The 25088-nt window shown below is 48.8% G+C and overlaps 1 protein-coding gene across 7 annotated transcripts in view; it reads right to left on the bottom strand.

Annotated features, from left to right (window-relative positions):
• The window catches only part of CC2D2A (coiled-coil and C2 domain containing 2A), an 82472-nt gene extending 59056 nt beyond the window's left edge, over positions 1-23416 (bottom strand). For 3 of the 7 annotated variants that reach the window (XM_081157293.1, XM_081157295.1, XM_081157297.1), the window contains exons 1-11: positions 23153-23339; positions 18307-18366; positions 16283-16366; positions 14337-14466; positions 8123-8211; positions 7703-7804; positions 6609-6710; positions 5686-5868; positions 3619-3781; positions 1159-1295; positions 398-529 (exon numbers count right to left, since the gene is read on the bottom strand). In XM_081157293.1, coding sequence (XP_081013419.1) covers positions 398-529; positions 1159-1295; positions 3619-3781; positions 5686-5868; positions 6609-6710; positions 7703-7804; positions 8123-8211; positions 14337-14466; positions 16283-16366; positions 18307-18345 — 1161 coding nt within the window. In that variant the 5' untranslated portion in view covers positions 18346-18366; positions 23153-23339. Of the gene's footprint in view, positions 1-397; positions 530-1158; positions 1296-3618; positions 3782-5685; positions 5869-6608; positions 6711-7702; positions 7805-8122; positions 8212-14336; positions 14467-15325; positions 15444-15809; positions 15947-16282; positions 16367-18306; positions 18367-23152 lie in introns of those variants that run through there. The other 4 variants (XM_081157294.1, XM_081157298.1, XM_081157296.1 and 1 more) reach the window with 4 other exon arrangements.
• Positions 23417-25088: the final 1672 nt, after the last annotated feature.

The following is a 25088-nucleotide window of genomic DNA, read 5'->3' as shown; positions in this document are numbered from 1 at the left end:
AAGGTACCACAGCTCAGGGAAAGACAAAGAAAAGAATTTGCAGGGATGGGAAAACCCAAATTTACATAATAAAGAGACAAAGAGTGGGAAGCAATCCTGCAGCTTTAGTAAAATGGCAGAAAGGAAAGAAGAAAAATAGGGGCGAGTAACCTGGGTATGCAAATAAGACACTGGCTCAGCCCTTCCACCTGGTCCACTCACTGCTGGCCTAAGAAGGGATCGGGCGAGCACTGCGGACTCGCTCGTAAATATGCCTGCTGTCTTCTGTCCTTTATGTGTGAGACTGAGTTATTTAAAAAATAAATCCAAGTAGAATGTTACAAATGCAGCACGCCACGCGATTCAAGAAGCAGAGCACTTTCAAGCAAATGCACGTATCAAAAGGAGGAGGGTGTACCTTCTTATACAGCGTTTCCAGTTCCGCCTTAATGTCCTGCTCCTGTGTCAAGGTTGGTGGCCTTGAAGGGAACTGCTTGATGGGGTTGGGCAGGGCTAGGATCCGGCCATCATCTCCGAACCACCTTCTGTCCTGGGGATCAAGTGGAGGGAAGGACATTTTCTTCTCATTGGGCAGAAAGGGTTTACACAATAAACAACGTTTGCAGGGAAACTCTAGGTCCCCGTAACATCTCATGTCCCTTCCCCTTTCCCAATACATCTTCTAAAGCCTCTGTTTCCGTTAGATATGGGGTCTTCACTAATGCCCCCCCCACAATTAATTCAAGATATAGTCTTCATCCCCCCTCCACACCCTGCAAAAAACAAAAAGCTCAAGAAAAACTGAAATAATTGCTATGGGAAAATTTGCATTCTACTCATTAAAAAAATCAAGGAAAAAAAAAACCCACAGGAGAAAAACAACTGAGAACATTCTGTCTTGGAGCATTAAACATCTCCGTGAATGGGGAAAACATTGCCAACATCTGATCTAGCAGAAGCTCGAATCCAGCTGGCAGAAGATGGGTTTTGAGCAGCGAAGAGTCTGTGCTGTTTGAGATCACTAAACATGCTGAGACAAATTAAGAAAAAATTAAACGACTGTGTGTGGACACCCTCCAGTGGCAGCGAGTGCAGCGGTGCCTTGGCTGCCCTGTTAGGAGGGTCACTCAGGGAGACACTGGGTCCCGGGGCGACGCAGGGAGCGGGTGGCTTGCTTACGGGCTCCTGCACCAGCAGCCTGTTCTCCACGGTGTTCTGTGTGGCCCGCGGCACCTCGGGCTTGGTCCCGATGTAGAGGCCTTCGTCCTCCAGGAACCTGGGCTGCACGTTCTCTGGAAGCTTCTTATCCAAGGGCACTAGCCGGTGCACAGAGAAACAGCGACGTCAGTGCCCGCCCAACCTTTCAAGCTGAAATTTGGTGAGTTAAAGCAACCCCGGGAGATTTTGTTTCTGTTCTTGGAAATATGCACATTTTCCAAATTAATTCCTAGAAGCAGAACTAAGGAAAAAATGAATGTGCTCCCCTGCAATATCATGTCGGAGAAAGATGAAATAATTCAGTACGTAAGTCGCCAGCATGTAGATTGAGGAGTGTGGCGTTCACATTGAAAAGCCAGCCCCACTGTCATTACCAGAATGAGTCTGGGCAGGCATGTCATTGTAAAAAATTTTTTTAGCCTGGCCGGCGTGGCTGAGCAGTGGAGCATCAACCTATGATTGAGGAGATCATGGTTTGATTCCCAGTCAGGGCACATGCCCAGGTTGCAGGCTCAATCCCCAGTAGCGGGCATGCAGGAGGCAGCCGATCAATGAGTCTCTCATCATTGATGTTTCTATCTCTCTCTGGAATAAAATAATAATAAAAAATTTTTTAAACGTTTAAGTTGATTTTAGAAAGAGAAGGGAGAAAGAGAGAGAGAAAGATTGATTTGTTGTTCCACTTATTTACGCATGATGAGTTGCTTCTTGTATGTGCCCTGATGGGAGATTGAACCCACAACCTTGGCTTATCTGGATGACGCTTCAGCCAACTGAGCTACTGGGCCAGGGCTGGGCAGGTACTTCCTGAACTCTTTCCTTCGCACAAAAGAGATGATAACATGTGTCTCACTGGATTATTGGGATGTCTAACAAATTCCAATACTTTGAACATATGTGATTCAAAACGACCTATCAAAAAGAAATGATCATTTATCCTTGGCTCAGCAGTTAACTGGAGTTCAGCTAGAACATGATAAATGGAAAGAAATCCAACCTCCAAGCGAGGTGAGCGCAGACTCCCTGGCCTGACGGGGACTCGCTTGCAGGACTCAGGCTGCCCTGCATTTTAAGTGTGAGCTACTAGGAACTGGGGGAACCCCTCAGGTGCCTCAGGGGGAAAGGAAATTCCAGGGGAGAAAAGAGCAACGGGAGACTCAGGGCAGAAAGGAAGCAGAGCAGCAATGAGTTGTTAATCAAAAGGTCCGCTCCCGTACCCTGGCCAGTCCCCACCTCAGGGAACCCCCACCAGCCTGCTTCCTAACACACAGCTGCTCAAACCCTTGGACTCTCCAAAGCGACCACTGTCCATCCTTCTGTATGCTAATGAGATGGCTCCTCAATAGTCTCGGGATGAGAGCTGGTGGCCTGGGGACCCAACCGTGTGAGGAGAGGGTTGGGACTTTCGCTCACCCCTCCCTCCACTCCCACCTCTGGGAGAAAAGCACAGAGGTACTAGAGACTGAATTAATACCAACAGCGGTGACTTAACCAATTGTGAGTATATAATGACACTTCCACAAAAATTCCAACTGCAGGGGTTTGGAGAGCTCCTGAGTTGGTGAACAGATGGAGATGCTGGGGGCAGGGGGGCCCCCGAGAGGGCGTGGGAGCTCCGTGACCCTCCCCACATACCTTGCCCTCAGCATCTCTTCACCTGTATCCTCTATCACGTCCTTTATTATATAATTCACCAGTAAATATAAGCCAGTGTTTCCCTGAGTTCTCTGTGCTGTTCTCTCAAGTTATGGAACCTGGAGAGGGAGTCATGGGATAAAAGAAATGATCATTTATCCTTGGCTCAGCATTTAACTGGAGTCCAGCTAGAACATGACAAATGGAAAGAAATCCAACCTCCAAGCGAGGTGAGCGCAGGCTGATTGGCCGTAAACCTGGGTAGAAGTGTGTGTGACCTGGGCACATGCTACTTGGCAATTGCCGCCTGAAGTAGCAGGTAGTCCTGTGGGACTGAGCCCTTCATTCGTGGGGTCTGCACTAACCCCAGGCAGGTAGATCAGGGCTGAATTGCGGGACACCTCGCTGGTGTTGGAGGACTGGTCGGCGTATGTAAAAGCCCGCCCCTCTGGTCAGAGGAGTGTCCGAGATGCCGAGTGTGAGGACGGCATGACACACAGCTGTTGCTTTTTCGCGGCCTGAATCCCAGGGCTCCCAGAGCTGGCCACTGATGTGATGAAGGGGTCCCAGGGCATCGTGGGATTCCTTCCGCTATTCTATCAGTAAGTGCTTGTTCCGTGGGTATTTTTCCACATTCTACATTTGTGTGTGTGTGTGTGAAGATATTTCTCGATTATTAAATCAGATTAGAAATTGGGAAGAGCGAGGGACATCAGACGTCCTTAGACACCGGCAGCATTTCACTGGAAGGAAAATGATGAGAAGGAATCTAGAAGGAGCCAGCACCTGCCAGCCTGCTGGGTGTGAACAGGAGCTCCTTCTCCCTCTGCAGCCGAGCGCGGGCGCTTTCGTAGTCTGCGGGCCTCACAGCCACGACATCTTCAGCCGCGGGATCTAAGCCCAGTAGGAAATCCTGGGCATCTTCGCCATTAAGTAGCTCTTCCTCACCCTGCATTATGTTAAAAAATAACAAAACAACAAAAAATGCTACGCTAAGATGGTCAGTTTACACCAGAAAAATAATCGATGATATTAAACTCATCAAACAAACAACACGCTCTATGACAAAATTACCTTTTCATTTATCTTTTTTAAATGAAAGCATGGCCTTTCACATTTACCATGTGGATTTTCTTTGTTTTTTACTATTCTCCGTATTTGGAAAATGTCAAAATCAGAATGGGCTGAAACTAGAAGAGACTGCTAAGGGAAGCTACTGAAAGCTCAACAACCCTGGCCTCCTGGGAGAGCTGACATTTATTTAAAGAACGTGGGTTCATAAATTATGTAGCATTTTAAGCTTCCACCCGGCTCTCAGCCCAGGCAAATGCACAAGCATAGGGTCCACAGTCTCTGCTCAGACCGCCTGGAGCCCCAGCTGCGCCCTGTGCTGCCCGGCGACGTCAGGGAGCTCACCCCCTTTTCTGACTCTCAGTTTTCTCAGTTGTAAAATGGGGACATTAACAGAGATGGCCTCTTAGGGCTTGGACAGGATAGAATTAAATGGCACATGTAAAACTTTTCAGCACAGGACCTGGAGTTATAAATATTAGCCGAAGAGAGTTAATTTTGCTTAATTGAGGATTTTCCACGTTTCCCCCTCTTTTCCCCTCCTTCCCTTTCTCTCTGACTTTCTCCGTCTTCCCCTTTATAAAATTTGAGCCTGGAGCCCATTTACGAGCGACGCCTTGTAAAATCCTGCGGAGACTGGCAGGTAGCTGTAGACGCCGGCGGCGGCCTAGCTGCCTGCCTCCTGATATTTCCTCCCCACACACCCCCGACAATAAGAATGGAAAAGTCAACTACACGGTAGCCAGGCTCTCAGCATAACTAGAAGACAAGAGAATGCCCAACACCTCAAGAAAGGAAAGGAGAGACCCCCCCAAATATCAGTGTGTGGCGTTTCCTGCTCCTGCCCCGGCTCTGCTTTGTGATGAGCAGAGACAGGATTGGGAAAAGCTGCAGAGAAGGCAGAAAAAGGAAGGCAGTGAAAGGGCCTCTGGGTGATCTAAAACTTCCACTGGAAAGACCGAACCCGCTGAATGAAAATACCAAAAACGGGCCCGGACACAGCGAAGGGGTTTCACAGTGCGCACGACTGCAAAGGGCGGTTTTCAAAGCACAGATTCCGGGGGAGAAAATGCAAGAGAGAAGAGAAGTGGCTTTTGGGAAGACGTGTAATCTGCCTAAAGAGGTATGTCATTGTGGCTTTGGTTTGCATTTCTCTAATGATTAGTAATGTCAAGCGTTTTTTATGTGCCTATTGGCCATTTGCATATCTTCTTTGGAGAGATGTCTATTCAAGCCCTTTGCATATTTTTACTGGCATGTTTTCTTTTATCGCACACATACCTCTCCCAGTTATGGAATCTGAGTTGTGTTGGCCTGGGTGTGGCCCGGGCACAAAAGGCTGCCTACCTGTGAGGTTGCCGGCCGGGCGGGGAAGACGGAGCTTTCCTTAGCCTTGGGCAGGTCAACGTTTTGCACGTGAAATGAATACTCATTGTGTGGAGTCTGGCAAGAAAAACCTGCAAACCACACTGTTCTACTTTTTTTCCCCACAGAAGAAAGAGAGACAGATTTATTTCAAGGCCCTCACTATCCAAACTGAGGGGGGAAATCAAAGGCCACAAAAAGTAACGTCAGCCTAGTACCCCTTTGCTTTTAACTAAGACATGGGTGAGCTGTTCCGTGTGGTGGTGACAGGTTTGCCGTCAGCCACCCTCTTCCTGGCCAGGATGTCAGCCCCAGCCGCTTCAGCAACATCACCACCACCATCACCATCGTGGTCCTCATCGTCACTGACACCAGCACCCGCGCCCCTCTCCGCGTCACCATCGCGATGTTAAATACCGTGCTGGCTGCTCCCCGCACCGGTGGCTCCCCTTCCTCTCCCTCCTCCTCGTGCTCAGCTCCATCTCTGTGTTTTGCTTTCGGTTTTCCCTCGGATCCCTCTGGTTCGGGATCGGGATCGGGATCGAAGCTGAAGGTGAAGAAGCGATAAGCTTCCTCGGCGGTGGGGAAGCCAGGCGGAGCCTAAGGAGAGGCAGAGAGCGACAGGCTTGGGGATGGGGGGAGCCGGAGTGAGCGCCCACATTTCCTGCTACAGGCATCGGCACGGCCTAGGCCTTGGAAGCCTGTTACCTCTGCTGACGGTGCGAGGTGACCGGTCATGAGCGGTAACAAGTGCAACAGGCGGCTGGTGGCCTCCTTTAATGAGTCCCTTTAATGAGTTACCTTTTATACACCAGCTATTATTTACTCTCCCACAAGCACAAACATATATTATTTAGAGCAGTAGAAGCTTTAGAAAGTATGATTAAAATGCTAAAAAGTGGATTCATTCTTTTATAGGCCAGTGCTGAGACAGTTTTATTTAATTATGAGCAATACAAGATTTGCTAGCCTTTTTTTTTTTAAGACCATTGCTTTTGGTTTTGGTTCTTCTTGAGTTAGTATTCCCTTTTTCCCCCACATTAAAAGCTGGAGCAATTCAGAGCAGAACAAATAGTTTCATCACTAACATTTCCTGCCCCTCCGCGCATTTCCCTGCCCCAAATCAAGCATTAGGCTAATCCCTCCTGAGCAGAGTCTAGGGTTTTGAAAGAAGGATTATTTCTCATAGTTTTTCTTGCATACTCCACAGCAATAGGAGGCAGGCCATGTATATCATCATCTCTCATTGGATATTTTTGAAAAACACAAGCTAACGAAAACGTGATTTAAAGTAGGCATGATTTAAAGCAAGCGTGATTTAAAAAGACAGGGTTTCTCACCGGGGGTGTAGGCTTGATTTTCCGTACGGCATCACGGAACTTGACTCTTGAATAACTCTGGGGGCCATCTTCTTGTGGAGTCCTTTGTGCCTCTCTACCTGGCTAGGTGAGTAGAAAATGAAAGATATGTCATTTAAATCAAGAAACTAAGGATGTTAAACAAGCGTCAACTCTCCAAAGGCTTATCTTGTGACCATTAATGCAGATCACCCTTCCTGAGGAATGAAATGCTGACAAATGTCAAATCTATTTGAAGGTTAAGGTTGCTGAATATTGTCTTACTCAGCTCTGTCTCTCTCAGGACCAAACAAATCTGAAGTTTTATACTCAATACACCCTAAAATGAAAAGTGTTATTTCTCCTACAGATCAATACATTATCCTTCACAAAGAATCATTTCCAAACGGTCTATGAAGAAAAGTATCAATAATGTCTGAGTGTAAATAAGCCTGACATACACCCTTCAGGGCACACAGCCTGCCCGTCTCGTGGGCCTTGGGACTGCTGTCCCCACTGGAGGCTGAGCCTTCTCCCTACACCGGCTTGATGTGCTAACACTCACTATGGGTGTTCTTTCTTCCCTCTGACAGCCAATCCGCCAGCTGCTGTTCCCACCTGGTCGCATCTCTCTTCGAAACCACCCCTTCTAGAACCTCGCTGCTCCACCCAGCAGACACCACAGAGCTTCACCACCCCATAGCTCCTTTGTCTATTAACATGACTGACATCCCCCGTGGGCTGCTCAAGGGGGGACGGTTACTGTCACCTCTGTGAGTTCAGGGCCCACTGGACACCTGGCGGGAAGGAGTCTCCCCCAGATGCTGGCTGGATAACAGGCAGAGTGTGTCAATGGATCAGATCTTGGGTAACCTGGACACTGACCCTGGCCCACAAATAGAGAAGTTTTGGTCCTGTCTAGTGGCGCCCAAGTATTCAAATGCTCTGTGTCATCTCCACCTTCATGTTTAAGGGTTCCTGGAGATTGTGTTTAGCTTTGTTCTTTTACCAGAAGGTCTGTTCTAGAACTTCTGCTGGAAGTGTCACATTCTGCTTCACTATCTCCAGCCGTAAAGCAGCGATGGCCCGTGTCTCACCTCCGTGCCAAATCCAGTCTCCAGTTCCTTCTCACCGGGGCTTCGTAAGCGCCTGGGCCGGGGGGTGGGGGCTTCCCGGAGCAGAGCACTTTCTGCTTTGGACTGAAAAACCAAACAGGAAATTACTGCTATATTGGGTCAGGGACGCTGTGAAAACACAGTCACCCTCCAGCTGGAGCAGTCGGTGAAAATAGACGCTTCACCTCCTCAAGCCACGAGAGCAAGTGGGCGGTTTAGAGAAACCTTGAATTATTAAGCATAATTTTCGTCTGTACCAATGTTACATGCGACATTGACACTTAAGTGTGAGCAACATTTAATGGCCTTCAGATCCACACAGTTTGAACAGATAGAGCAAACTAGAGACCAGACCCGGAGAACTGCGCTGGGCACCGGACCAAGTGCCCGGGGTCCCCTCACCCTCGCCGCCTGCAACTTCTCCCTCACGCGCTCCCGCATGGAAGATTCTGCGAGGCCTGTTCTGGAAGCCGAAGGAATTGGAGGCAGGCCTAAAAAAATATAAGAGAATACTTTAAAACAACATTTCCTTTTTTCCAAAGGGAAGATTAAATTAAAAAATAACAAGAGAATGTAATTTTATTTTGCAAATTTAGAACTTTGCCTAAGTAAACAGGAAAGGATACTCAGAGCCATCTGTTTGTCTTGGCTTCTCTGAGATTGACAGTGAAAGCCTCAATCCTGCCTGGACCTTCACAGCAACATAACTAAGAGTAAAATGAACGACATTGGACTATTCAAGGCCAGACACATGTACCCGTCCAACCGCGCCACTCGCTCAGTGCCGGTATGGAGGCGTGACGTGGCCTTGGTAAGGATTATGGTCTCGCACCTGTGGGCTGAGGGTCACGTTCCTAAGAGAACCTCCATCGGAGCAATGATGTGAAGACGCTCAATGTCACTAATCATCAGAGAGATGCAAATTAAAACCACAATGAGATGTCACCTCACACCTGCCAGAATGGCTGCCATCAGTACATCAACAAACAGCAAGCGCTGGCGAGGGTGTGGAGAGAAGGGAGCCCTGGTGCACTGCCGGTGGGGACGCAGACTGGTGCGGCCACTGTGCAAAGCAGTGTGCAGGTTCCGCAAAAAATTAGAAATGGAGCTGCCTAGTGACCCAGCAATTCCACTTCTGGAACTATATCGAAAGAATCCTGAAACACTAATTAGAAAATATATATGCACCCCTATGTTCACAGCAGCACAACTAACAATAGCTAAGATCTGGAAACTGCTCAAGTGCCCACCAGTGGATGAGTGGATAAAAAAGCTGTGGGACATTTACGCCATGGAATACCCCTCGGCCATAAAAAAGAAGGAAATCTTCCCCTTTGCAACAGCGTGGACGGACCTGGAGAGCATTACGCTAAGTGAAATAAGCCAGTCGGAGAAAGACAAACACCACATGATCTCACTCATATGTGGAATCTAATGAACACAGTGAACAGACACACAAAATAGAAACAGACTCACAGAGACAGAGAACAGACTGACAGCTGTCAGAGGGGTGGTTTGGGGGCCTGGGTGAAAAAGCTGAAGGGATTAAGCAAAAATAAAAACCCCTTGACACACACAACAGCACGGGGATTCCCAGAGGGAAAGGGGGTGGGGAGGCAGGAGAGGGGGAGGGGGATGGACGGTGATGGAGGGAGACGACCTGGGGCGGCCACACAGTACAATGTACAGGTGATGCACTGGACACTTGTACCCCTGAAACCTATATAATTTTGTTAGCCAATCTCACCCCAATAAATACAAAATTAAATTAAAAAAAAAAGATATACAAATGACAAAGGCACATTAAATAAAAAAAAAGAAACAGCCTTTGGCCATTTGGCATTCTCTATTAACTCACTTAAAACAAACCCAGGTCATTACTTTCCGTTTTAAAGATTCTGTAACCACAGTAGATCGTGTCCCCTGTTATATATGCTCAGAGTCCCAAGGCCTTTCCTACATCACATTTGTCATGCTTTCTTATTTTTTCTTATTTATTTTTTTTAAGTTTCATTTTCCAATTACAGTTGACATTCAATATTATATTACTTTCAGGTGTGCAGCATAGTGCTTAGATATTGATGTAACTAACAAAGTGACCCTCCTGGTAAACAGCTGTCACATTTTGAATTTGTACATCTGTGTGGTTATTTGATTTACGCCTGTTTCCATCCCCAGGTTCTGCGGCCCCAGCTGCACAGGGCAGGCCCGTGGTCAGTGTCACTAAGCGAGTGTGTGGAATGGGGAATAAAGGAGGGGGGCTCTGGTCTGAGCCTCCCGGTGCTTGTCACTCCTGTTCCCCAGCTCACCACCCACCCTGCTTCTGCCCCCAAAGAGAAACCCTTTTATAACTAACAAGAAATGTCTCTGAATGTGAAAAAGCATCTTGTTTATTTATCATCCTCCTTTTTATAAAATAAAAAAGAATTCTAGCTTTTCAAGTTTACTTAAAACGGCTAATACCTATATGTACGTGGTTCACTAGAATACTTTTATGAGTTATTCTTTAAAAGAGACACAAGATATTTTATTTAAACATTCTCTGCTGAACAATACAACTACCATGGTTTCTTTAGTATTAGTTCTTAACGACTGGAAAGCGTTTGAATGATAAACAGTGTTTTAAAAGTCCGCTAGTAACATTTAAGGGACATAAAGATTTCCAAATCAGGTCTGTGCAGGTAGTTGGTGGTGTGTCATTTTCCCAGTTAGACTGTGACCAGCCTGAGGGCAAGGACCATGTTGGTGACTTTAGTACCTGGCATTTTTTAGCACTAAATCAGCGAAGGAAAAACAGATAAAGGGGCCACAAGGATGTGAGGGATATTATTCGTATACAGGTATTTATTTATTTATTTATTTATTTATATCTTTATTGATTTCAGAGAGAGGAAAGGAGAGAGAGAGAGAGAGAAACATCAATGATGAGCGAGTCATTGATCAAGCCTGCAACTGGGCATGTGCCCTGACCGGGAATCGAACCCAAATCACCTGGATCCTAGGTTGACACTCAACTGCTGAGCCACGCCCGGCCGGGCTACAGGTATTTAAACAAACTAAATGTAATCCTAATGGATGAAATCAGATAATGATGACCCGTTTTGAAGGCATCGCTGCCGGCCGGTGCGGCTCAGTTGGCCGAGCGCCGTCCCATGCACCAGGAGGCCACCCGTTTGATTCCTGGGTTTGGATCGTTCCCCAGTAGCGGGTGTGCAGGAGGCAGCCGATAGATGTTTCCATCTTTCTCTCCCCCTCTCCCTTCCTCTCTCTGAAATCTATAAACACATTTAAAAAAAGAAAAAAAAAAAAAAAGATAATATCACTGACCTGACATGATATCCATGGAAAGCCAGGAGGGCTCATTTTCTCCCTTTGCCGTAATAACGAATAGGGCTAACTACTCTCACTTTATCTTGGGCGACTATGGCAGCCAGTGTTGCTTTAAACAGCTGGGGACACTCGGACACCCTCGTGAAACATTCCCCCTAAGTTACAGTCAACGACTCCACTAGTTACCCATCACCTATGCATCCCGCACAGTCTCTACTTTTCCTGCCCTGAGGATAGGAGCTGCTTTGCAGGCCTGGGGAAGGGTGTTGTTTCACGTTTACATAAAAAGACACCTTTGGAAAGTGGCCCTGACACATGAAGAAACCCTGGCAGGACTGAAGTTTCCGCAGCATCAAATGCAAAGTAGTGCGATGGAAATAATTATTAAAGTTGTTAAAATTTGACTTGGGGACATGCAAGAAATTATGGAGGATATTTTCAAGTCACTCCATCATAATATCCAGAAAATAAAAGATATTTTAGAATACAGTGTGCTGTGTACTCACACTGATCTCTTCAGCACGGTGCGAGGAGTGCCTCGAGCGCAGGTGAACATTTTGGCTCTCCAGCCTTCCCCACGGTGCTTCCTCTGACTAGAATGTTCTTTCCCTTCTCCAGCTGCTGGGCTCTGAGGTGACTCCCAAGACCCAGCCCCTTTGGGCAATTCTCCTTTCTGTTTCAGGCTGTACCTTTAACATCTGTTTCCTGGGTCAGTTTCTCTGGGTCTTGATGGCTTTTAAAAAGTATGCCTCTCCCTGGCCAGTGTGGCTCAGTGGTTAGAGTGTCGGTCCAAGCACCAAAGGGTCGAGGGTTCAATTCCTAGTCAAGGGCGCGCGTACCCGGGGGATGTGGGGAAGGCAACCAATCAATGTGTCTCTCACATCAATGTTTCTCTCTCTCCTCCCTCCCTTCCTTTCTCCCTCCCTTCCACTCTCTCTAAAAAATCCATGGAAAACATATCCTCAAGTGAGGATTAACAAAGAAAAAAAACAAACAAAAAGTATTCCTAAACTAAATGATCTATTTCCTTTCATTTGCATCACATCTCATCAGATTCTGAACTTTCTTTTCAATCAATACTGAGAAATTGGCCCTGGAACGATGCTTTAATCAGAGAAACTAACACAAATGAATGGAAAACAGATGTTGGTAATGAAGAAATTTATGTTCATGAGAAATCACTTACCATTTGATAGTTACTCCCTGAAGAAGGGGTGCGAGTTGGAATCATGGGGAATGCATGTACTTTTGTTCTGTGTTTATTTGGTTTGGAACTAGTGTCTGTTCAGTGAAACACTTGCTTTGTTTGGAATAGCCTGACTGTGTATATGTTTGAATAGAAATTAGAAGCCAAAGAGTTCCCCGCACAGATTTGTGCTGCTGTTAATCAGGGACATAGCACCTCTGGACTTGTGCCTGGAGCAGTGGGGGAGGCCACATAATCAGGGTGCTGGTATCTGAGTGTCTGAACCCTGTCTGACCTTGATAGCTCTTGGAGCCATGTAGGAATGCCGCAGTGTAGAGAGGGCCGCAGGTTCAAGGTGAGGAGCTGGGGTGGCAGCTCCGAGGGGCAGGCCAAGATGGGAAAGTTCTGGGCCCAGGTGAGCAGACTTGGCAGGAAGGGCATGGTGGGCGTGGAGGTGGGTGGTGAGTGAGCAGGCTAAGCCAGAGCACAGCCTCCAGTCAGATGCAGAAGGCCAGCGTGAGGCGACTGTTCCCTCAGTAAGCATTGGTGAGTGCCGGCTATGTACCAGCACTGTGCTACGCAGAGCTGAAAGTCAGTCTCCGCCCTCAGAGGCTTCTAGTCCAGTAGAGAGGGGAGGCTGTGTGCCAACAAAGAGAGACTTCGGGCACTCCCATGGGCACAGGGGACACAAAGCACAGAGCAGGTCTACTCCACCCATATGGGGGCCATGGGGAACCTTCCCAAAAGAGGTGACATGAATACTGCTTTTTGAAAAGTAAGGAGCTAGGATAAGACAAACAAAAACCCCAACTAGAAAAGGGGTTAGTCTAGTCTGGGGAGTAAGGTGTGTGATTTACCCGAGTGACATTCTTTGGGGAAAAAAATGAGGCATAGCCAGGCTAACAGCCTTGTGAAGACTCTGAGCTGGCTCTGTGCCCCACGTGAAGAGTCCTCGGGGCCCTGGGAGCCACTGTTGACAGTGCTGGTCGTAACAGTGCATTGTTTCTTTCATGGGCAGCTGGACACTGTTAGCTTCAAAGACCAGTCGGGGTTAAGATTTGTGGGCGTAGGATGATGCTATAGTGCAGCTTCCAGAGGCCTGCAGACTGGAGGCTGTGTTCAGGCTCCACCACCTCCAGCTGTGGCTCTCTCTGAGCCATGGTTTCCTAGTCTATAGAACAGTGCTTAATGATAGGACTGTTCTGGGAACTGAATGATCTAATGCATGTAAAGACCTTGTCACGGTGCCTGGCAGGTCAGAGCCTCAAGAAATGAAGTTATGTTTGTTAGTTATTTAGCATCAAGGTTTTCTTCCAGCTGGAGGAGGTACCAGGTATGCACCAGACCCTCTGTGGGATGCTGTCAGCATCTCACCTGGTGTCATTGTCATAACAGCTGCGTGAGGCCAGGATTTTGTCATCCCCATTGTACAGAGGAGGCTCCTATGGCTCGGGTGGATTTGGTTATTGCTCAAGGCCCCATGGCCAAGAGTCCTGAAATAAACCCTCATGTATGTGGTCAAATGGTCTTCAACAAGGATGCCCAGACCACTCAAGGGGGAAAGGACCGTCTCTTCAACACATGGTGTCGGGAAACTCACCATCCACATGCCGAAGAATAAAGGTGGTCCCTTACCTCACACCATATAGAAAAATAAACTCAAAATGGGTTACAGACCCACATGTAAGACCTAAAATTATAAAACTCCTAGAAGAAAGCATAGAGGAAATCTTCATGACACTGAGTTTGGCAATGATTGCTTGAACATGGGACCAAAAACATAGGCAGCGAAACAAAAAACAGACAGATGGGACCACATCTAACTTAAAACTTCTGTGCATCCAAGGACACCATCAACAGTACAGAGGCAAACCATGATATAGGAGAAAACAATGCAAATCATATATCCGATGAGGGGTCATTATCCAGAATATATAAAGAGCTCCTACAGCTCAACAATAGCAACAAAACAAATAACTGGATTAGGAAATGGGCAAAGAATACACTTTTCTCCAAACATCATATACGAATGGTCAACAAGCATATGAAAAAATGCTCAATGTTACTAATCATCAGAGAACTGAACCAAGAGACACTTACTCCGTGGGCCTCGTCGGGTGGTCATGCTCAGAAGGTGGGTGTCAGGGTTGGGATCTTCCTGCACCGGCTCCTGCTGGCTGCCACCCTGGGGTTTTCCAGACACCATTTCCTCGGGACCAGCGGTCCGCAGCTGCAGGCGGAGGGGCAGAGGTTGGGACTCCCAGGGCTTCAGTTGACTAGATCCTATCTCAGGATGAGGTGGGTCATTTAAACAGGGAACAGACCTTAAAGTATTCAGATCTAGATAACCGTGGTCCCTGCAATCTGAGTCCCTGTGGTCACCCCTCAAGGAAGCGATGCCAACCCTGAGTCTCTCTAAGAGATTTCTAGGGAAATTACCAAAATAAAGTGAATATTTTCACTTCTTTTAGGTATATGTACAGAGCTCAGCAGAAATTGGAGAGAAAGGGAAGCAGGAAAGTCACAACCAAACTATTTGATCCCAACTCCAACTCATTTGAAATCAGCTGCTCAGTGTCCCTGGATAATCCAGGGCAAAGAACAGCCTCTGGTCTCTTCCCCAAACTCCCTGAGCAGGGTGGGTGGGGAGCGGAAGTGGCAGTGAGGCCATGGTTGAGTGATGGCCTTCAAGGTCAGACAGAGGCTTGCGCCAGAGCTCAGATTCTCTGTGGAACCTGGGAAGGCTACTTGACTTCCTAACTTCCTTCCCTCCTCATCTATAAAGGAAGGAAATGAAAATTCACTGAGTTACTGCTCTGTATCAGTCATTGTGCAAGGCACAGAGATGCTGACAAATAAATGACCTGGGGGAATCTGAGGCATCTACTGAAAAAAAAAATCCCCAAGTGTCAGTGGGGTTAGGAAACATTGCTCTAGAATTCTGTGATGCCCCAAAGACTGCGGTGCTGTCTGCGGTCAGGGCTCTGAGCCGGTTAAATGAATGAGACGACACCTAGGAAGCGTGATGCCTGTGACTGGATTCTATTCTCCATCCACACCCCCTCGCCCGCCCGGTCACCACTGCTCACCCTGCCTGCGGCCCTTGATCTAAGGACTCGCACTTTTTTCTGTCTGCCCTGGGCCACTGCCGCCTCCATGGGTTCCCCTGCCCCTGGCTGCAGAGCCACCACTCACCCTGCAGGAAGGGGTTAAAGCTCCCAGAGTGGCCAGAGGGACCAGCCACGTGGCTGGGCAGCACCTCCCATCCTCTGGGCCCTCCCCTGGGCGGCTCCATCTCAGCTGCAGGAGCCGAGGCCGCACCTCTGCCCGGCCGGTCCCAACTGTGCAGTGCCGGGGAGGGGGGCCCAGAGGAGGGTTGCTTCCCAGTCCCGGGCTCTCCGATGCCCTCCCCACCTTCTCGCCTCCCCTGCTCCCCTCCTACAGGGCCTATCACATGGCTTCTGGCTCAAAATGGCGCTCCCACCCCTCCCTCCCCAGCTGGCATCTGAGTATCCAAAGAAACTGTCCCCCCCTCCTCGAAGGGGAGGACTCTGACCAAGGGGTTCTATTTACCTTGAGAAGCTGACCTTGCGCGCCCGGCTGCTCCAGCTAAGCAGGGCCACCCTTGCGGAGAGGAGAGCAGGGGGGGACTGCCAGCAGCCCTGAGCCCGGAGCTGGCCTCCCGCTCAGACTAAAGCAGAATCCGCGCTGGGAATTGCAGGAGGGGGGCTCCCCAAGATTTGTAATCCTGCACTGCCATCTATCGCTGGCCTTAGCTTATGGCCTTTGATGGCAACACTACACTGGGCTCTTTGCATCCTTTCTAGACTACTCCCTACCTGGGGAAGGGAGAAACCTTACAGGAAAATGTTCCCATACTGACCAGGGTCTCACCGTGAGTGGCATCTGTCCCACACAAGGTGCTACACCCGGACCACCCATGACATCCCTGCCTCCCCCGGAGGAGTGTGTGTGGCCCCTGTGGGAGCGGGTGGGTGGTTAACCGACAGCCCAGTAGACAGACCGGTCTTTCCTGTCACTCCTACCTGTTTCTTTCTTTTTTGTCTTTGAGCCTTGGAAGTCGTCTTCTTTCTTCCCACGTCTGCATCCTCAGCGCTTTCAAGGACCTCCTTTGTTAAAATGCAAATGAAAGAGTTGTCACTTGGGGTGTGTATGTAAGCTGGGAAAGAATCATTGAAAGAAATAGGGATGTGATTCTTAGGTGTTAAAACTGAAATCACCGTCTTGTCCTGGGCCCTCCATCCACTAACGCTGAGTGTAAGTGGCTGGAAAAGACAGTTGATTTGATCAAAGCAGCCATCTCATCTACTCTTCTCAAAATAGGCGTGTCCTTCAAAATAATCAAATGGCAACATTCTAAATGAGATGATGGGGCTTCCGTTGTCCCAGGTGCTCCTTCAAGCAGAGGACTGTGAGCACTTCCGGTGTTCTAGGCCCCGGGGGGCACAGAGATACCCCGGCCCTCCAAAGTCACAATCTAAAGAGAGCAACTAACAAGTGACTCTGCAGGACAGGTGGTCCAGCCCATAGACACAGGGGGACCTCAGAACCAGACTCAGGGTTTCGAGGGTTGGGCTTCTCTGCTCCCCAGTCTCACTAGCACGTCGAGGAAGATGAAGATACAGGTTAAATCATCATGGGAGTTTTGATTTAAAGAAAATTTAGCAGATCTTTCTGAAAAGTGAGAATCCTTTAGTAGAGCAAACTTTGTTTTCTTTTTCCACATTCCACTTTCTAAAGTTTTATTCATAATTTGTTAGAGCTGAGTGCTCTCAAATCTCAAGCTTCCAACTTTTCTAGTCCTAAAGTTTTCCAGACTGGGGTGCAAACACCTCTGGGTGTAAAAGTAATTGCAGGATAAAGCCAGAACCTCTCTCTGGTACAACAAATTTATTAGGATTTTTCTCTAAAATTGGGAATTAAAAAACTTTTATGCAGAAACAAACTCAGAACTCAAAATACGGATTTTAATGGCTGAAGAGGACAACGGAACGTCATGCAGGTTGCTGGGCTGGGCTCCAATGACATGTCAGTGCCCTTGGCTGTCTGGGTTAGAGAAGACATGGACTTGAGTTACAGAGAAGGTCCTCGAGGTCCCACCCAGGGAATGGGTGTAGGGTGGGCTTTTCCTTGGTCCACAGGACTAATCTCCCTTCTCTGACTCATCCTCTGGGTTCAAGTCCATATGTCCTTCGGGTGCCCACCAGGTAGGGAGTGCTCTTAGCTCAGAAATTCGCCAACTTGGATTAGATACACAGTGCTGATATTATGGGGGCGTCCAAGTATGGGTTTTAAGACAAGTCCAAGTTCTTATTGGCTTAGAATGAACTTATGAGAAATCTAGGTTCTTTCAAATGAGACAGAATGTGAACTCCACAAAGGCATTGGGTTTTATAATTCACTGCTGTATCCCCAGGGACCAGAGGAACAGTAAATATCCGTTGCATGAATGAATGAGCAAACATAACGTGATGTGCTTTGATCTGAGTGATGAGTTCCTCCAGGCTTTTTGAAATATTATTGAAAACAGCATATTGTCTCCATTCCGGCCTCTGTGGTCTCTAGTCAGTGAGCCCTTGGAGCGCAGAGAGAAGCAAGGGTGGGGAGGAATAATTTCTCCTCTGGTTGGAGGGCTACAGTCTCCAAATGGGAGACAGCTCTCCTCTGTTCCAGCCAGTGTTTAATGATGTTTGTACACAATGAGCTAGAAATCGCAGGACTCCACGAGACAGAGAGTTTGAACAGTGGCTCTAATCTATGACTGCTACCTTCATTCTGAATTTCTTTAGAAATCTATGTGTGTCGGCCAAGTTGGACCCAGCAGCAGGTGGTACCTTAGAGCTTCTGCGTGGCAGAATTCAGGACCTGGTGACAAGTAGTGACAACCCCTGGCCTGCCCTCAGAGCTGCATTTCCTTCACCATTCCCCCACCCTGCCACGTGCCTGACACAGCACCCTCTGGTGCAGTGGCCCAGCAATTAATGCTTATTGTGGGCTTAGCTTCCTTTCTCACAAACACAACCTCAGCAGTATTTAAGCAACCACTCACCTCTGTAATTATTTTCACTTTTTCTTCCTTGGGATCCATTCTGGCTGTGATGGCTCCTTTCTGGCAGGCAAAGAGCAAAGAAGTCAGGCCTTTGGACATCAGCTAAACAGCTCTCTTGCTATTGATAAATATGAAGCTGACCTCCACGGTTAGAAAAGTGCCTGAACTGATGTCCCATTCACAAGGAATACGTTCCTGCAGACCTAGAACTGGTGGGAACTGGTGGGAATGAGCCCTTGGGGAACAGGAAGGATGCCAGACCCTTTATCCCCATGAGCCTGGCAATGAGCTGGGCTGTGCTGGGCAGCAGGTGGGAGCCAGGAAGGGTTCAGCTCTTGGCATCAGAAGGACCCAGGTTGGAGTCCAGCTCTGGGAGGATATTGCACAGCTTCTTCAATCCCCTCAAACTCACCTTCCCACCCCTGTCTATACCCTTGACCTTGGTTCTCACTTCACTGTGCCAAGAGATGGGACCAGAGAGGGTTTCCACAACCCCCTCCCCCTCCCCACTGAATCATGTCATCTCTCCTCTGCTTCCACTTGGGCCTCTGCCCTGCACTGGCTCCATCCCCTCCCCTCCTCCAGGACCGTGATCAGGACAGTTTCTCCCTTTCATCTGGACAGTTACTTTTTCCTGTTCTGTTGGCTCATTGCTATCAGTGTACATAGTGCTATAAGTGGCCCCTTCCTAAAAAAAGCTCCCTGGACTTCATGTTTCTTTCTAGTCATTGCTCAACTTTTCAACCCTCTCCAGGAAAATCCCCCAAACTCTCTTTCCAATCAGGTCTCCGAGCTCAGCACTTCCTGAGATGGCTCTTGCTGGGGTCTCCGATGACCCCTGTGCCCCCACATCTAGCGATCAGTCCTCAGTCGTCATCTCATATGACCCGACAGAGACATGCAACAATGAAAGTGATGCATCACTTTCAGAAAAATCTGAAATATTTCCTTCACGTGGCTTCTGGGCCATGTTCTTCCCTGGTTTTCCTCCTGCCTGCTGGCTGCTGCTTCTCAAACTCCTGGGCTGGTTTTCCATCTGCTGACCGCCCAGGGTGCGTGCCCCGGGCTCAGCCCCTCTGCTCCGGCCCCTGGCAGTTTCGTCCTTGCTAGGCTTTCGACACCATCTCCCTGCTGGTATTCTCGAGTTTACATGCTGGGCCCACACTCCCAGAACTCCAGATGGAAATGTCCACATGCTAGATGGATACTGGCTTAACCTGCTCCAAATGAAGCTCCTTGTCCTGACCCCAACCTGCTAGTCCTGCAACCCCCCTTGTTAATAACCCTGTTAATAACCAGAACTGCATCTTGCTCAGGCTGAAACCCTGGAGTCATTCTTCATTCCACTCTTACTCTCACATGACAGCCCCCACCCAACCCATCAGATCCTTCCAGCTTTGCTCTCAAGTTATATTGAGAATTCAGCCATCTCTACATGCCTCCACCGCTATCACTCTGGCTGAGCACCCTTGCCTCTCACGTGGGCTCATGCAAGAACCTCCTAGTCTGATTCCCACCTGAGTTACCTATAGTCCAGTCTCTCCATTGCAACCAGAGTGAATTGTTGAAAATTTAAGTGAAATCATGTCATTCCTCCACCCCAAATCCTCCAAAGACTTCCCTTTCTCAACAAGGTAAAATGCAAAATTCTTTCAATGGCTTATAAGACCCCACCTGGTCTATGCTTGAATCCTCTGGCCTCAGGGCCTTGGCACTTGCTGTTCTCTCTGCATAGAATGCTCTTTCCCAACACATCGGTGTGGCTCTCTCTCTTCCAAGTCCTTCAGGACTCTGAATTTCATTTCATCAGAGAGGTCTTTCCTGAACACTCACAATTCAAGGAAAACCTTCCACCCTCACCTCCTAGAACTCGGCAACTAGGTTACAATGATTTATTTTCCCATTGTACTTATCACCACTCGACAAACACATTTATTCATATTTATTTGTGGTTGTCTGCCCACTCCCCATTGGAATATAAGCCACAAGAAGACAGGAACATGTGTTCATTGTTTATCTCGAGAGCCTGGGACTATGGCACACAGTAGACTCTAATAAATACTTTTCAAATAAATGACTACATCACTATCAGCTGTGTGTCCATTCTGGAGCCCATCAAACCTTCATTGTTCTCTCCCTGGGCTGCTGTGAAGATTAACTGAGCACATGGGGAGAAATACCAAGGCTGATGAATCCTAAGCCCTCCCCGATGCCCCTGGAAGCTGAATCTTAACTGGGACTCTCATTTAAGCAGCTCATCTAAGTTGTTCAAGGTTTCACTGACCCTAATGGGGAATTGGCATGTTAAAGAGAAATAAAGCACCTAAAACTGTATTGTCTCCCATCCAGACCTCCTCACAGGCTGCAAAAAAGAGAGGAAGGGAAATGATGAAAGCAGCTAAGAAAATAAAAGCTGAGGAGGTGATTCAGAGAGCACAAGGGGGCAGATGAGAAAAATAAAATTCTGAAGGACACAAAAGCGCTCTAATAAATAACACTGGCAATTATGAACTTGAAAAAAAGAACCGTGGGATGTTTTAATAAGTAAAAAAAGATTCTCAATAAATTAAAAATGTTATGTATGAAAAAAAAGAAATAGAAAATGAAAAATGTAACACGGTTGATTTTTTTCTTCTGATTCTTTCCTGATCATTACCTCTGAATGAGTTTCTAAGAAAATCAAATGACATCAGAATTTATTTTTGTATGAATACTCTTGCTAAGAAAAGATAAATCAGTACTGCCCAACTTTAATATACAGCTTGTCAGCATGGGCGCTGAGTGCCTGTTAAGACATTCCCAAACGAGAGTGTGACTTGCTGCCGACTTGTTTTGTGCTCTGTCTGGATACAGGTTAGCACGAGGTCTCCCGACAACACCCTAGCTTAGTAGCACCTGCCTCAGTTTACACGTAAGGAGACCGAGGTTCCCTCTGTCGTTAACCTCTGACAGCTTACATGATTTGCCCGAGATTATAGTTATTAAATGTCACATTCAGAATTTGACCCAAGGCTACTCCGGCGCCCTGCCCGGTGCTACTCGCTGTCTCTGTCTCACCATTTACTCTTGTTTTTTCAGCGATATCAGTAGCTGTTCCGCTAGCCCCAGGTTCTGGAAATATTTACAACTGAAAACTGGGAGCACCGCCCCAGTGAGAAAGGGCTTTTGCTATGTTAGATTAATGATTTATTTAACTCTATGCAGAAAACCGAACACATTTTTGAAGGAAAGTACTGATATCTCCATCTAGACTAATGGACTCTCTCCGAGGGTCCCCAGAGGATCAGTCATAAAGGGACCTGTGACACCTTCAACAGGCTGCCAGGAGGAAGGCATAAAGATGTAAGAAAAGGGCAGAAATGTCTGCACCTCAACCTTGGCTGCTTAAAAAAATCACTATATGCATCCTGCTCCAGAACAGTGAGAACACGGGCTCATAGAAAGAGTGAGGGCTCTGCAGACAATTACATGGGCCTGGGTTCAAATCCCGGCTCTGTTCATCAGCTGTGTGCCCTCAGAGCTAGGCCTTCACCTCTCTGAGTTGCATTTCCATGTCTGTGAACGTGTGGCCGTGATTCCTGCCTCGATGGGGATTACTTTATAAGGGTTAGGTGGCGGAGGGTGTGCCATAAGACGCCTGCAGACACCAGGCCGCTCCTTTCTGTTTCCATGGACGGTACAGTTGGGAGCCTTCCCTGCCCTCACACCTGAGCATTTCCTCCCTGAGGACAGTGCTTAGCTTTTCTGTCCCATCCCCTTAGAGCCGGAGCCTGGAGCCCTGGGCAGGGGCTGCTCGCACCCTTTTTGAATTCATTACCTAATTCTATGAGTTATTCCAGCCATAGCTTCTCGTGGCGTAAGGTTAGTGACAAATAGCTTTAGAGCATCATTTAATTGGCTGGATAGAACATACATCGCCGTCAGAGAGCGCCTGTAAATATTTGAGCTGCGCTATGTGATATGTGCCCAGTGCACTGGCCTGATGAACTGGGAGCCCCCTGGCCCTCCTGGAGGGATCCCGAGGGCTCTAAGCACCTTAGCCCCTTTTATAAATCTCTCATGGCAGGTAGTCGTCGCACTGTTATCTGTTTACAGGTCTGTCTTCCTATAAACTCTGAGCTTCTAAGCTGGCCTGCGCAGTTTAAGCTTCAGTGCCCTGCCTGGTGCACTGCTCATGCTCGATGCACGTTTAATGGATGACTCTGCAAATGAGCTCTAGGAGACAGATGCAGAGCCCTTTGCTCTGGTGCCGTTTATCTGCAGAAGTTGTATGAAATGTAATATCATACATGTGTCTTCCATTAGACTGTATGAGCTTTTCACAGCACCTCTTTGCAGTGGATGGAGGCAGTCTGTTTAAATCGCAGCTGGCAGATTTTCCTGTCTTGTTTGGGGGGAGAGCAGCGATCCTCACTCAGCCCTTTGTCTGTCGAGGGCCCTTCTCTGTCTAGTGCCAAGAAAAGGGGAGCTTGCAATAACCGAAACTCAGCCCCTTGAACCAATCTGAGCCGAAAAAGCCCAGAACGCAACGTGCTGCAAATGTTTCCGGGGCTGGGATGCAACAGGCTGGCTGGAGGTCCTGGGAAGGAGGCGGTGACCGTCCCCCGAGGAGGGAGGCGCTCTCTCAGGGGCTGTGATGAGCTGCCTGGACGTTTCCGCAAACCAGCCTCCAGGCAGCAGCTCCATCAAAGCGACCGCAGTCCTGCTCCACGTTCCCATCCCGGAAAGTAGAATGCGGGGCTCATGAGGGGGCCCTGTCCTGACCACTCATTAAATCTGCCCAGGGCCCCAGGGCAGAGGCTGGGCCCGAGGCGGGGAGCTGCAGCTCTGCTGGGGGGCTGATTACCTGAGGAAGCTGTACAGGGGCGCTGGCAGGTCCCGCCTTCTGGGAGCCAGGGGGTGCAGGGAGCGGTCTCCCCCGAGTCTTCGGAGCCCGAAGGAGGAGGCTGAGCGGGACGGGGCGGGCTGCCGCCGGCCGCCTCCAGCACAACACCCACTTGGCAACCCGTTCCTAAGGAAGGCCACTCGGTGGCTTTTTTTCCTTTTAAAGCGACAGGTTTCCCCTACCAGTGGGGCAGAAACACGCTGAGCAGCGGGGCCCAGCCTGTACCCAGGGACAAAGAGACACGGGCCTGGGGGAGGAGCTGGGCAGAAAGTAGGTCAAGCTTCAGGAGCCAGGGCGCCCGTGTCCTGTCCCCGGGTCACTGGGAGCTTCTGGTGGGAGACAGGCCACGCTCAGGGGCGGGCAGATTAGAATCCTGACCGCAGGGTGAGGGTGTCCTCTCTGCAGCGAGGGCTCCCCAGGGGGGCTCGGGCCCCCGAGAATGTTGCTCTGGAGGGTCTTTCAGTTAAATGTGGGAGGCTGAGTCTCCAAAATTAATCTCGGCTTACTCTCTGAATCCCACTGAAATAGGATAGAAATGTTATGGCTCAGAAAAGCAGAGCGGGTGAGAGCAGAGGCAAAGCAGGTGGGAGAGTGTGGAGTGAACAGACCGGGGAAAGCTGCACGCCAGGTACAAGTATGTGTGGGGTGTCTATGCCTGTGTGTCTCTGTGTATTTGTGTGTCTGTGTCCGTGTCTATGCATGCCTGTTTCTGTGTATCTTTGCATGTGTACATGTACATACGTGTCTCTGTGTTTGTGTCTAAGTTTCAGTGTACCTGTGTATGTGTGGTGTGTCTGTGCATCTCTCCGTGTTAGGTGTCCATCTGTGTTTCTGTGCCTATGGGTGTCTCTCTTTGTGCGTTTCTGTGTGTATATCTCTGCATGTGTGTTTATCTCTCTGGGTGTGTCCCTGTACATGTGGTGGGCAGTTCCACAGACGTGAGCAGAGCAAGGACAATGGGCCAGGTACAGAAGGTCACCAGGGTGGAAAGCCCCAGGTGCCTAGCAAAGGACAATTGTAGGCTGGGACCTCGCCCCCAGGGTGAACTCCCCTCCGCTAGCATATCACAGGCGGTTTGGGCCCCCTGACCTTTCCTTCCTGGAGATAACACCTAGGCCTCAGTTGTATTTCAGCTCCAGGCCCAGAAAAGCAGCTAAACCAGCCACAGCTGCCCTCAGGCCCAGCTGCCTTGGATAATGACCCCCTGCCCTGGCCCCAACCAATCAGTGGGGACCCAGACCCTGAAAGGACACACCTGGAAAGCTGCTGAATATTCTATTGAGCTCTTCCCTGGGACCTCCCCTAAAATCTCCCTTGAGACCCTTAGGACGGGGGCCCAGGGCCCTCTCCCCCTTTCCCTGGCCCCTCCTCCTCCCATCCCCCAGGCGCACTAGCATCACCTTCCTCTCTCCCAAGCTCCAAGGGCCCTTCCTTTGCCTTTATAACTTGTTTCCTAAGCCCATTTCTTCTAGGAATTACTTTTTCTACCTCTGTGATTTACCAAATAAATGTTTTCCTGTAGTTTGGGTCTTGGCTCTGAATTCTTTCCTAGTCAGAACCCGAGTACTGAGGTTGCTGAACCTAAGACCAGTGTGACCCCATCGGACCAACACCCAGAGCCGTCCCCTGCCGCCTACGACATAGTGGCACCGAGACCCGGGTTGTGTCATCACTGGTGAGCCAGTCCTCGCCACCCTGGCGTGAAGAGCATGGCTGTTCCCTGTCCTCCCTGCATGTTCTCCCCGCCATGGGCTTTTCTCTCTCTGTGGATTGCCGCTCCGTGCCGGGTCCTCCCTGCTGGAAGGCTCCTGTGACTGGAGGAGTTGGTCCTGCAGAGGGAAATTTGCACTCGGTACCTCGCTGACTGTGAGACAAAGTCCCTGAGCCCAGGAACACC

This window comes from Miniopterus schreibersii (assembly GCF_964146895.1).
Source record: "Miniopterus schreibersii genome assembly, chromosome: 1".
Taxonomy (NCBI): Eukaryota; Metazoa; Chordata; class Mammalia; order Chiroptera; family Miniopteridae; genus Miniopterus; species Miniopterus schreibersii.
Note: the sequence above shows the minus strand (reverse complement) of the source record. Positions and strands in the feature narration are given on the sequence as shown.